The sequence below is a fragment of the Muscardinus avellanarius genome (assembly GCF_963383645.1).
Source record: "Muscardinus avellanarius genome assembly, chromosome: 4".
Taxonomy (NCBI): Eukaryota; Metazoa; Chordata; class Mammalia; order Rodentia; family Gliridae; genus Muscardinus; species Muscardinus avellanarius.
This window is the reverse complement of record NC_137789.1, coordinates 152,147,999-152,161,435: the sequence shown is the minus strand read 5'-3', so window position 1 is coordinate 152,161,435 and position 13,437 is coordinate 152,147,999. Positions and strand designations below refer to the sequence as shown.

The window sequence follows — 13,437 nt, the reverse complement described above, 5'->3', positions numbered from 1 at the left end:
CTTTACTGCCTGTCAAAGTCCTAAACATACATGGGTCTGTTAGTGGGCTCTTTTGAATGTCGGTCCATTTCCTGTTCTGTCAATCTGACACTGATTTATTCCCAGAGTTCTATAGAATGTACTGGCATCAGGTGGTGTGGCTGCAACCCCACCCCCACCTCCCATCACTCCTCTTTGTTCAAGGATGACTTGGCTCTTTAGGACCCTTCTTCTTGATAAAAAATTTAGAATGTTTATTGTGTTACTAGAAACATCCTAATAAAATTTTAACTGGAATTGCATTAATATAATATTAAATTGACCCACCCAAGAAAGTCAGAGTTATCTCCGTTTATTTATATAATTTTTCCTGAAAAATTATTTTTAACAAGATAACATATGGCAGTAATGATGTCAACTCAAGCTAAAAAAAAAAAAAAATCACCACATACCTACATGCCTAAATAGACTAGTTCTTAAACTAGAACTTACCAAAGCAGTTATTGCAGGAAAGTTTTTAGACATTTCTCTCAGAAGGGTACATGTCCTAACATCCCATAATTCCAAGGGTTTATCTTTGAATACAACTGCCAAATATTGCCTAAAATAAACAACAACAAAAAAACCCCGAATTATTAAATAAGCCCCCTTTTTGCAAAAACAAAACAAAACAAAAACTTTATCATGAACCAGTATATTAGACTCCTAGAAGACACATTCTAAGCACAGGGATTTGAAGTGACATTCAGCCCCCACCACCGCCAGCCTAACAGGCTAAAGCTTGGGGTGACCTCAAGGAGACCAGCTCTGAAGGAGTGGCCTGGGTTCTCATTCAGGTGCCACAACTTAACCGCGCGAAAGCTCAATTTCTCATCTCTGACATAGGAATCCCACCGCCTACACCTCAGCGAACTGACACTCAGGTTACAGTAGCAATTAACTAACATGGGTGCTATTTCTGTTATCCTGCCACAACAGGTCTGCAACAAACGCCACTTTTATTCACTTGCCACCAGGCCTGGAAGCAGTGAGGTCAATACACACAACTCCACAAAGCAGACTGACTCCTCAGCAACCACCTGAGGAGCTACACAGCATCCCCAGGGGGTGGCTGAGCCAAGGACACATGAGCGTAGAAGACCCTGTGCTCAGTGCTGCAAGAGACAGACAAATGGTAACAGGAAATAAGACTGTATATGGGGAATCATGCTACCTTCAATGCGGAGTATAAGAAAAATCATGAAATAAAGACTAAAATGTGAATTTGGGCTACATAAACAAAGATCTTAAAAGCAACGCTACATTAAATAGGGGCTTATTCGATAGACATTAGTGAATCACACTGAATATTTTGAAGAAGTGAATAATATGGTCAGTTGCTTTAGGTTTATGCATTTAGCAGAAATGTTTATAGAGTTCTGACTGAAAATAAGAGACCAGATTCTCAACAGTCTGAGTAATTCTTGAACTTTTTCAGATTCCTTTGCCCTCTTAAAATTTACTGAGGAAGCTCCAAAGAACTTTTATTTATGTGTGTTATACTAAATGACATTTTGTGTCTTAAGAATTAAAACTAATATATTTTTAAAAATTGTTTATTAATTTATTTAAAATAAAAATATAAAATATAAAGCAACTAGCAAAATGGTGAGCTTAAGCACAAGTCATACTGGCAATTACATAAATATGAATTATTTAACCTCTGCAAGGAGAAGGCTGAGCATGCTGGATCAAACAGTAGACAATCCCCAATTACAGAAATCAACTTTAGTACAAGTATAAAAATGGAAAATTGCACACTATGCAAACACTAAGAAAAGAAAGCTGGAGTGGTTATACTAATACCAGATAACCAAACAAATAATATCAACAAAGAAAAAAATATTTCACAGTAAAAGAAAACAAATTGACCAAAAGGACCTAACAATATTAAACATATGTGCATCTAGCAACAGATCTTCAAAATATCCAAGGGAAGAAATTCTTTAAAAGAAAATTAAATGAATCCACAACTACAGCTAGAGAGTTCAACACTTGCCTCCCAGGCACTCATAGAATAAGCAGGTAGAAACCCAGTGAGAACACAGAAGGCTCGAATGACATCAACCAAGTCGAAGTGATACTTATGGGACACACTAATCACAGCAGACTCTGTGACCTGCTCAAGTGCGCACGGAGCATTCACTAAGATATACCACACTCTGGGTCATAAAATAAATCACAGTAAATTTGAAAAGATGGAAATAATGTAAAATATGCTCTTTAACCATAACAGAGACTAGAAAATAACAGAAAGCTATATCTGGAAAAAATCACTCAAATAGTCTGTGTAAATATCCTGTGTAAATATTAAAAATTGTGATGTGAATTAAAATGAAAACACACCATATAAAAATTATAGGCACAGGGGGAAAGTGCTGCTTATATGTTCACATAACATTTTTAGGATTTAAGATTCTGGAATAGAGCAAATATGTCAGCTCTCACCACTTCTATATACTCAGCATACTAGAGGTCCTGGTCAGTGCAGTAAAGCAAGAAATACAAGACTTGCAAATTCAAAAGAAAATGTAAAGGTATCTTTGTTAGTAAATAACAAGATTTTTAAAGAAGAATATCCTAGAAAATCAACAAGAATGCCATCAGAACTAATAATCAAGCTTATCATAGTCACAAGGTACGGGGCCAATATAAAAAAATAACTAATGATTTGAAACTAAAAGAAAAATCCATTTATATGTCAAAAAAACATGCAAAAATCAACAAATAATATCTTAAGGTTTATACATTAAAAACTATAAAATATTGCTGGAAGAAATTAAAAACACCTTAAATAAATGGACAGATATACCACATTCATGAAATGCAAAACTTTTTAAGATATTCTTTCTCACTCTGATATATAAATTTAATGCAACCTCAGCCAAAAAACATCTGAGCAATATTTTTTGGCAAAACTGATAAGCTTATTCTAAAATGTATACAGAAATTCAAAAACCCTACAAAAACCAAAAATTTTTTTTTAATTATTAGAAAGCTTATTCTTTCTTTGTTTCTTTGACAGGTTTTCATTCAGTTCCTATTTTTAATCATCTTGTTTTACATGTATGTTCCCTTGGAACAAAAAATTCAAAATGATTCTAGAAGTAAAATGGGTCCAAGTTATAAATAAGAAAAAGGAGTTCTTTTACTCAATAGTCCCATGGTGAGTGGAAGTACATGAGAATTTCCTAAGGTATCAAACAATAGTTTTATTAGTAGGTAAAATACATTTACATCATTATCACTATCACAGAACAAAGCTAGGTCACTCATTTTACTAATTTAAAGGCATGTTAAAATTCCTAAAAGTTACTTCATTTTCTTATAAGTAGAGAATTATAAGTGATAGTAACTTAATTTGGTAGCCAAAATATTTTCTTTGATATGACTGTATATTACCATTTGTCATCACTAAGAAATTCTATATGTAATTTAGCATATTCCCACTTTATGAAATAAAAAGAAAATCCATAAGATTCCACTGTAATAATATATATATTTTTTAGGTTGGTACTTACTTCAAGTGTGATACTTTAATCATTTCAATGGGCGATTCATCATTGCCTCTGTCTCCACGGAAAGCAATGCTCCTGCCTTTAATTGCAAATATTAAAGAAACAGTGTAATAGCACGTATGACATAAGAGGCCATACCAGTGTAACTTGATCCGTCCTATCCTCTACCTTCCTGTTCATTCCCCAATGGCTTCTAAGCTGTTTCTAATAATCAAAATGAAAATATCTCAAAATATAATAATAATAATATATTACTTACATTTAAATGTCTCTTATAAAAAGACATTTTCATTTGCTATAGAGTTTCTTAAATTTCACAATTCAATCACAGTAATTTGGAAATACCATTTGCTAAGATTTTAAGGCATCTATGATAAAGCAATTGTCCAATATAAAAAGTACTTGTATACTTAAAGTAATATAAAACTTACCCATGTTTACAACTAGTAACTAGTAGGAGAAAAACTCCTGAGACAGTATTTTAGATTTCTTGTCCCATGTGCCAAATGTTACCTTAAGTATTTTGAACGTTTCCAGCAAAACGTGCCTATACACTGAGGGTACTATAACCACAGTGCTTGTTATGCTGCAAAGGAATTAGTTAACTGCCAAAAGCAGCAAAATGTTTTTCTGTGAATAAAAAATGCATAGATTCTAACCTATGTCTGAACAAATATATTTTAACACCATTTTAACTTTATACACATTGAACAAATGAGAGAACACATGTACTGTAGAGACAACTGAACACCCACAGCCGGCCTGCTGAATGGCACCAAAGGAAACCTCACCATGAGGCGGGCCAGGTGGCGCACGCTTGGAGTCCCAGGACTCGGGAGGCCGAGGAGGAGGATCACACAAGTGAGAGGCCAGCCTGAGCTACTTCATGAGGCTCTCAGCAACTCAGTGAGACCCTGTTTCCAAATAAAATATAAATATAAAAATATACCTCCAGGCTACATCCCAGACCTATTTTATATTTTATTTGAAAACAGGGCCTCACTCAGTAGCTGAGGCTGGCTTTGATCTTGTGCAATCCTGCCTCAGGATTACAAGCATGGGCCCACGCCCAGCTCTGTTACCAAATAATTTGAAACTCAACTCCAGTCTACTTTCAATGTTTTTTATTCTGAAACTCACTGAGTTGTCTTTTTTTGTTATGTTTTTGTGGTACTAAGGATTTAAACCAGGGGTGTTATACTTCTGAGCTATACCTTCTACCTTATTTTTACTGTTTTATTTTGAAACAGGGTCTCACTATGTTGCTGATTGTATATGTAACTATATTAATAATTGTAACTATATTAATAAGGTTGTCCTTGAACCTGCACTCCTCTTGTCTCACTAAGTACTGGTGTTTCAGACTTGAGCCAACATGACCCGCTTTAAGTTTGAATATGGAATACTTTCTATTATAAAGTTTTCAAACTCCTAAACTAGGTTTTCCTATTCAGTCACCTAGAGTCTATCAAGTTCTAGATTACAGCATTTAGAAACTGTCCTTAATTGATAAGGTTTTTAAGGATTTTCTACAAAGGCCCAAACTTCAAACAAAGTATCTAAAAGTCTAACTACAAAGAGTTATTTTAAAACTGATTTTTTGGTTATATATAACAATGTGCTTATTAAAATAATGAGTAGACAAGTGTTAATCTTTTTATGAATCTGTCTGTTCAGGTTAATGTTATTCTATTTATCATGTATTTATGTTAACAATATTTCCATGTGAACAATGATAAGACTTTTCTAGGGCAGTTATTACAGAACAAAAGAATGGAATATAAACACAGAATATAACAAAAAACTCCAAAGCAAAAGAAAGTACTTTGGAACATGTTTTATAAATAGCAGCGCCTCTGATCAACATGACAAGCCATTCTGAATCTTTTAACAGTGTAAATATACAAACCTGTTGGAAGATCAACTAGCTGAAGTTCATTTCTCACTAGTCCCATATTGTTTGGTGTTGAAGTAGCAAAAGAAAGAAAACCTGTCAAACTTGTCCATTCGATACCCCTACAAATTAAACAAAGATTAATTCAATGTATTTTTTGTTTGAAAACTTTAAACAACAAGGTTTTTCTGAGAGCTAACTTTATTGTACTCTTTGAAAGCCATACCGTTATTACCTTTTATTGAGACTATCTTACTGTATATTTCTAACACATATAACATTATTTCTAATTAAACCTTGTCTTCAAATGTAATGTCAAAGCAGTTATGAGAATTCCCACTATCATTAAAATGCGGATTAAAAATTGACCAGAAGAAAGAGCTGCATCATAGGAGTCTCCAACTGCTAAGAAAAACGTGCTACAGTAATTCTGAGCAAAATGATTAAAGTTGAGAACATTTAGTGAATTTATAACATCTTTTCAAAAACTCCCAGTTGAGTAGGAAGCAAAAATTCTTGAAGCAAAGAATATAAACTAAGCTGTTAGATTTGGAAGTAGATATAAGTTCCAAGTGGTATTCTCTTTGCTATCTGATAATAGCAAAGACGTGTCTCAAGGAGAAAGATGTGACTCACAAGACCACAGCCCATGAACCCAAAGTGCTGGGAGTCCTGTAAATGTGTGGCCTGACCCTGCCAAGGAAGTGGGACAGTATCCACCAACACAACATACGGAGGACGGGAGGAGGAGGGCCCAGAGCCACAAGCCGACTCCTCAGTCCCAAGAAATAAGCTCCGCACTTCTCATACACAGCAGAAGCTGGCTAAGAGGGAAGCCCAGACTTCAGTACTATATGCAATTGTTCGTCAGCATTTAAGGACAGCCATTTTAAAAACAACATATTGTCTACATATGCTCTCAAAATACAATGGCAGATATTTTTATGGCCTAAAATCTTAAGATTAAAATATTTATTATCTGGCCCATTATAGAAAATATTTACTGACCTCCCTCTAATCTAGTTTGTCCATTTCTATATTGATTTGAATGCAATTGCTAGGGTTACCATGAAATGCTGCTTTCACATGTCTCTTTCTCAAAAAGTGCAATGGCTTCCTGTATCACATCCACACTGCTGTGTGGCTCTCAAGACCATCCAGCCATCCACCTCATCTTCCCTAACCAAACTTACCACTGAACCTTATCTGCCATTTTAACTAACCTCCTCATTGATCCCTATGTTTCTACCTCCCTGTCTTTTAGCAGAGGGACAAACGTAATCCAAAGAGAACTAAAAATAATATCTGCAACAGCTGGTGATTGCTTTTTTCTTTTCTTTTCTTTTTCTTTTTTTTTTTTTGAGGGGGCCTCAGGCTGGAACCCAGAGGCATTTTGACCTCTGAGCTACACTCCCTGCCCAATTTTTTATTCTTTATTTTGAAACAGGGTCTCACTGAGTTGCGAAGGGCCTAAGTAGCTGAGGCTGTCCTCCGGTCTCAGCCTCCCGAATGCTGGGATTACAAGCGTGCGCCACCACGCCCGGCTTGGTGATTGCTTTTATTACCTAGGATTCCTTAATCATAAAGTTGTATTGCAACACTCAGATTAAATGGCTGCTTTAAACTGAGTATTCTTGGAAGTTTCTATACCTGGAATGGCCTCTCCTCTGTCTCTTGAGGACTACCGGAGTTAAGCGCTGGCTCTGGCACTTACTGGCTCTGACCTCATGCATGTGGGCTTCCTCCGTTGTTATGCAGGGATAACAAGGAGCACGAACAGAAGGACCGGCACAAAATACTGGCCGTATATTTTGGCAATTGCCCTCATTGCAATCATTAGTCTCATCTCAAGAACAACTCAGGCCCCATCTTCTTCAGGCTTTCCTGTTTACTAAACTCAAATCACAACCACAATGAACAAGATATATTTTGGTGAATTATTCCCTAGAAAAGCCCCTTTGTCTCCTGTTTCTTTTTTTTTTCCCTTAAGGTGACAGCACTTAGTTTTTCTACTTAGAGTGAACAAGAGAAGAGAGGAGTCATTAGGGGCTGATTTTGCTCTCTCTGGTAGCTTCAGCCAGATCTGCTCATCCACAAGAGCTCTGAGACCCACGCTCCAAGTCTTGTTACTAACCACTGAACTAATTATAATCTAGTACAGTGATGCCACTATCTCCAGATTAATAATTTTGTCCTCCAGTTTCTCATTATCTTAAAAAATATATCTGTTAAGTACCAAGTAAAACTAGGATTGTGCTACCCACTAGGAATACAGCTGCAAATGCCACAGATATAGTTCCTGTCCTTCTGGAGCTTCCAGTCTAGAGCCACATTGTACAAGTACACTCCATATAGCCCAGTGCTAGTGTGGATATCATACATTATTAGCAGTTTATATGGATATCAGAACATTTGTTGGCTCAGTCTTGTTTTGATTAAGTTGAGTGATTTGTGGAAAGTAAATGATCTCCACTTCCTCTATAAATTTGCAGAAGTATCTTAGGACATTAAGATGCTTCAGAAGTGTGTGCCCTCCCCTCCCCTGCCATGGAATGCGCATGCGGCTGGATTCCGAGTAAGCAGCACCTCCCGTTCTGCTGTGTCCTGTACACTGGGGCCTCTGGGAAACCGGGCGGACACCATTTCTGTGAATTTGCACAGCACTGATAAACGCAGCTTAGCAGGGCTGGGATGTAGCTCAGTGGCAAGCGCTTGCCTGGCAAGTGCACCGCCCTGGGTTCGATCCCCAGTCCAAAAAGACAAAAAAAAAAAAAAAAAAAAAACAGCTTGGTAGAAAAATATACAAACTAATAATCTATAAAGTTAACACATGCCGCTCTGCTTTGTTTACTTCTAGGTATTTTCCACTAGATTATAAGCATCAAGGCTTTGCCTGTGTACAAGTATATAGGAAACAGGTGTAAAGCACAGCTTCACATAGCGTAACGGCCTTAGAACTCTGCAGTTACACAATCCCTGGCCACAGGCACACACAAGATGCATTGACGAGGTAGAAAAAGAGCTTAGTAAAACCTGGCTTTAATCTGCATATAAAAACCTAGAATGTATCAGTTTATTGCTAATCAGTTCATAATTTTTTATAACACATCTGTGAAGTCTTCAAAATGGCTTTTAATTGCAATACTAAAGCTCTATTAATTGAAACACACAGACAGCAGGATTTCAGCATCCTCTTGGGCAATATCTCTGAATAAAAAGTGAATTATTTTCAAAATGGCAATTAAAAGAGAAAATTCATAGGAAAAAGTAGAGCATCTGCGCATGATCATCCGCAACACTAGTCTGCATGAGCAGGGTATTCCTTAGTTATTCACCATCCAAATGATACTTTCTAAACAATTCCAGGGCTACCACCAGTGAATACGATCATGTGTGTAGTGACAGCCACAACCTAAGTGGTCCAGGTGGACAAATCCTACTCAACACTAGTACTTTACAGATTAACTACCAAGGGTCCATTATTCAGAAACAAAATGACAATGTGCTTGATTCTTCAGGAGCACAGCTTACATCGTTAGCATGAACCCTGGCTAAGTAAATCTTTGCCAAAACCATTCCTATTAAGCTATGGAATTCCTATAAAGCTATTTTCATCAGGAGTCCTAGCACATGTACTATTAAATATAAATAAAGAGCTCAGGCCCTGAAGCTTGAAAGGTCTGGAATGAATTTCCTCCACATTTTCCACAGATTACTCTGTAATTCTCAGTTTCTTCCTCTGTCAATTGGAAATATAATAATGCTTTATATTGTAGGGAATCACTAGGGTTGTAGTAGGGAATCAGTGAAATTATATAAGCAATATTAATAATTAACATAATCCTGGGCTCAAGTACTGGGTAAGTGGAGAATTCTGATTGGTTGGTGGTAGCCATAAAAAAAAATCATGAAAGGCACTGGCCTTTCATGGTAAAAGGAAAATGGCAGAAATGTGGGCAGGAAGGGGGAGGATCTGAGCAGTGGCAGCAGAGACTATGAGAAGGGTGAGAACGGCAAACTGTAGACCCCACAGCAGGAGCAAAGAAGATCAACAGCCTGGAAAGACCACCCAGCCGCCATGCTGCTGAGGCCCCAATGCTCCATGCTTCTCAAGACACTCCCACCCACTGCAAATGTATTTAGGGGGCACGAGAAGGACACACAGAAGGTGGCAATGGACAGTCACCAGGGCGGCACCACAGACGCTGCGCTTGAACAAACAGGCCATGGAAACTTCTGACGCTTCCATTGCAATCATAACTTATGATACTAAACACTCTTCTTCATCCAGAAAATTCTTTTACTCAAAATAGTGTTCACTAGAAATATTACACCTGAGACTTACAATTATATAAAGTACCGGAGACAGAAAATGGTCTTTCTTATACTTTGATTAAAAGGACAAAAATACTGCAAATTTACATCGTGTGTGTGTGTGTGTGTGTGTGTGTGTGTGTGTGTGCGCAACTTTGTAACCTGCCACTGATACAGCAAAAAAGGAAAACAGCCCTGCATTCCTAACAATAATGCTACAAAGCAGGTACGCATGCTCTTGGAGCAGAAAGCAAGCAGCAGCCTCGGCCAGCATCACCTCTCAGACATTTGTGCACACACAGCACTCATACACAGATCACATCTCAAAACCGAACACTAACTGACAGACTGCTAACTGATAGATGTGGGGTCTCTTCTGATGGTATTTAAACAAAGAATAAGGAGAACTGACAGATAAATGACTATTCAAATTTGTCATGAGCAGTCCAATGGATCCTCATCAACTTTAAAAAAGAAGAAATACACATCGACGAGGCGACACAGCGATTTCTGATGAGAAAACCACCTGGGCCTTAGGAGAAACAAACAAGGTGCAGCAATAAACGAGCAGGTCTCCGCTGGTTCCGTCCTTGACAAAACCAGCAACCCGTGCTCATCCTTCCTCAGCCAGCCCCGGCTGGGCCGGTACAGACCGCGACCCGCAGCGCCGTCCTCCCTGCGCGTACCCAGGGGCGTCCAGGGCACGCTGAGCTGCTGGCCGTGGGCTTCTGATCTAGACCACAGAGACATACTCACTTGACTTCACACGAGTGGACACTCAGCTCCTTGTGCAGCAGCCCACTGGTGAGGTGGTATACCAGGACAGAACCGCTGCTCGTACCTAGCCAAGGGCGAGACGGGAGAGGACGAGTTCAGCAGGAGTCTTCTCTCAAGACTTGAATCATTTCACTACATTTGTCTTTTAAGAAAGAGGCCCAAACTATGTGCTTAAAAACATAAATGAGATCACTTCTCCCTCCTCCTCTTCAAAACCAGGCCTAATATTATCTGTTCTGAAATCTCACCTAACTCCAAGGTTAGCCGCCACAAAAATATTTAAAAATCTAAAGCAACAGATGTAGCAGCTTCGAGAAGCACTTTCCTAAGTTTTCCTACACATGACAGTTTATTTTTTTTGAAATTAGAAATAGTTATTTTATTACTACTAATAATGTTAATTATACTATTAATACTACTTATTAATATTGATTATGGCTGGTCCTCAAAAGGGCAACCTATCTGAGCTCATTAAGCAGATTTTTCTATTTTTCCTCACAAAGCTTTTGTTTTTAGTGTGTCTCCTATTAGATAAATCACGACAAACAGTGAAGTGCAATGAAATGTGGCTTCTCAGTTACAGACGCCTCGGTTCACGCTCTGGCTCTGCACTCCTGCGGGAGTTACTTGCCCAACACTCAGTCTATGTTTTTATCCCTTTAGACAAAGAATGACAGAAAATATATTTGTTCGTCATCAAATGAGAAAACATATTTAAAGCACTTAGCACAGCCCTTGACGCAAAGCAAGTACTTGGTTAACTAGTACTTCTGTTGCTGCTGTAATGAATTTTCATAGCCATTATTATTCCTAAAGCTTTTCATGGTCTCAGGCAGTATTTCTAAAGTTTAAGTAAAAAAGTCATGGACACACCTGAGAAAGTTTTAGTCTCTAAACGCTTTTATAAGTTGGATAAAAAAAGAGGACGGTGTAAATGTTGGAGTGATCACTTCCTCACTGTACATGACTTAAAAGGAATAATGGACTGACCAAAAGCAACAGAAAATGAAAGTAAAAATACTAGGCAAGCACCGGGCGTGGCGGCACATGCTTGTCATCCCCGCACTTGGGAGGCGGAGACAGGAGGATCGCGCAGGTTGGAAATCAGCCGCGCTGGCTTAAGAGACCCTGTTTCCAAAAATCAAATAGGTCTGGGAGTGTAGCCAGGAGGTAGAAGGCTTCCAGGAACCCCAGTACCACCACCACCAAAAAAAAAGGCAAATTCCAATATGAACATCTTGGCTGACTAAAACTCCAAAATAGTCTACATAACTAAATAACCACATTTTATAGTTGTTTATATTTACCATCTATTTATATTTATAATCTAACAACAAGTTCTGGTCCTGATAGAGTAGCTGAATAATTCACTAAAATTTTTCAATGACCAGATCTTCATAACAGTTAAATGATTCCTACACTCTTCAGGTTTTGATGAAGCTGAACCTATGACCTACTACACTAGGGACACCACAGGGAGAAGCCGTTCTGCTTATCTTCCCTGGTGCAGACACTTTAAGCATTTAGTTTATTTTTTATACTACATTTAGTGATGGTATTTACTATGAACTCATATGGTATAGCTTGTTTGGCAATGAAAATCTCAGCCCTTGACATAACTCATATAGAGCTAAAACAAGAAGTAATGTTCCACAAGAAACTGACCAAAAAGTGACAGGTGACCTGGACATCAGGTATCCTGACATAAAATGCACTGTACACACATTAGGTATGCTGACATTGTACACCTAAGTACATATAATGTAAATTGGTGAATCTTAATAAAAATCTCTGTAAAATACTAAATATGATCAAATAGTTCTAAAGCAAAAATTAAATACTAATATTCATTTTATAAGTCTGGACACATGTACACAGAGACTAATGACCCTTCAGGTTCAAATCATTTTCAAAAGACAGCCTCAGAAAACAGGAAAATACCCAAAGGTATTTCCAGCTATTAGGCTAACTGACAAACTGACCACAAAATAAATGTGGTCAAATCTTCATTTAGGAAAAAAAAAAAAAAAAAAAGAATCCCAAACACATTTTTGTGCACTTGGAGAAAAAGGCCAGAAGCCAACAGCATCTGAAAAGGAAACATTCAGCCGGGCGTGGTGGTGCACGCTTGTAAGCCCAGCATTTGGGAGGCTGAAACCAGAGGATCGCGGTTCGAGGACTGCCTCAGCTACTTAGTGAGGCCCTCCACAACTTAGTTTCAGAATAAAGAATAAAAAATAGGGCAGGGAGCATAGCTCGGAGGTCAAATGCCCCTGGGTTCCATCCCCAGACTCACCCAAATAAAAGGAAACATTCAGTTTCAAACAAATATACTATGTTCAAATTATTTATTATTATTATTATTATTATTATTATTATTATTATTTTGTGGTACTAGGGATGAAACCCAGGGGCATTCTACCTCAGGGATATACCCTCAGCCCTATTTTTTATTCTTATTTTGAAACAAGTTATCACTGAGTTGCAAAGGGCCTAAGTATTTCAAATTTTACAGAGATGTATCTTAGCATTATGCATTTAAGAACAAGCTAATCTGGAGTTTTCTTGGTAAGGGAATTAGATTCATCCCATTACTCTGAAATTAATGTGACAGTAAAATGAATCCAAGATAAATTTTCTATCTATAACATAAAAATATCCAATTTCAAACCAAAAAACACATCTTAGTTTACAGGCACCATGGTCTATTTGTTTATTTATTTTCACAGTACTGGGCACAGAACTCAGGGGCATTCCACCTCCAAGCTATACTCCTAGCCCTATTTTTATTCTTTATTTGGAAACAGGGTCTCACTGAGTTGCAAAGGGCCTCACTAAGTAGCTGAGGCTGTCTGCAAACCCTGATCCTCCTGTCTCAGACTCCCAAATGCTAGGATTACAAGTATGCGCCACCAT

At 37.8% G+C, this 13,437-nt stretch overlaps 1 protein-coding gene across 1 annotated transcript in view; it reads right to left on the bottom strand.

Moving 5' to 3' along the window:
- The window catches only part of WDR11 (WD repeat domain 11), a gene marked incomplete at its 3' end in the record, with an annotated part of 57,281 nt that overhangs the window by 17,236 nt on the left and 26,608 nt on the right, over positions 1-13,437 (bottom strand). The window contains exons 11-14 of the mRNA XM_080693808.1: positions 10,501-10,585; positions 5,442-5,552; positions 3,540-3,611; positions 472-580 (exon numbers count right to left, since the gene is read on the bottom strand). Coding sequence (XP_080549934.1) covers positions 472-580; positions 3,540-3,611; positions 5,442-5,552; positions 10,501-10,585 — 377 coding nt within the window. The remainder of the gene's footprint in view (positions 1-471; positions 581-3,539; positions 3,612-5,441; positions 5,553-10,500; positions 10,586-13,437) is intronic.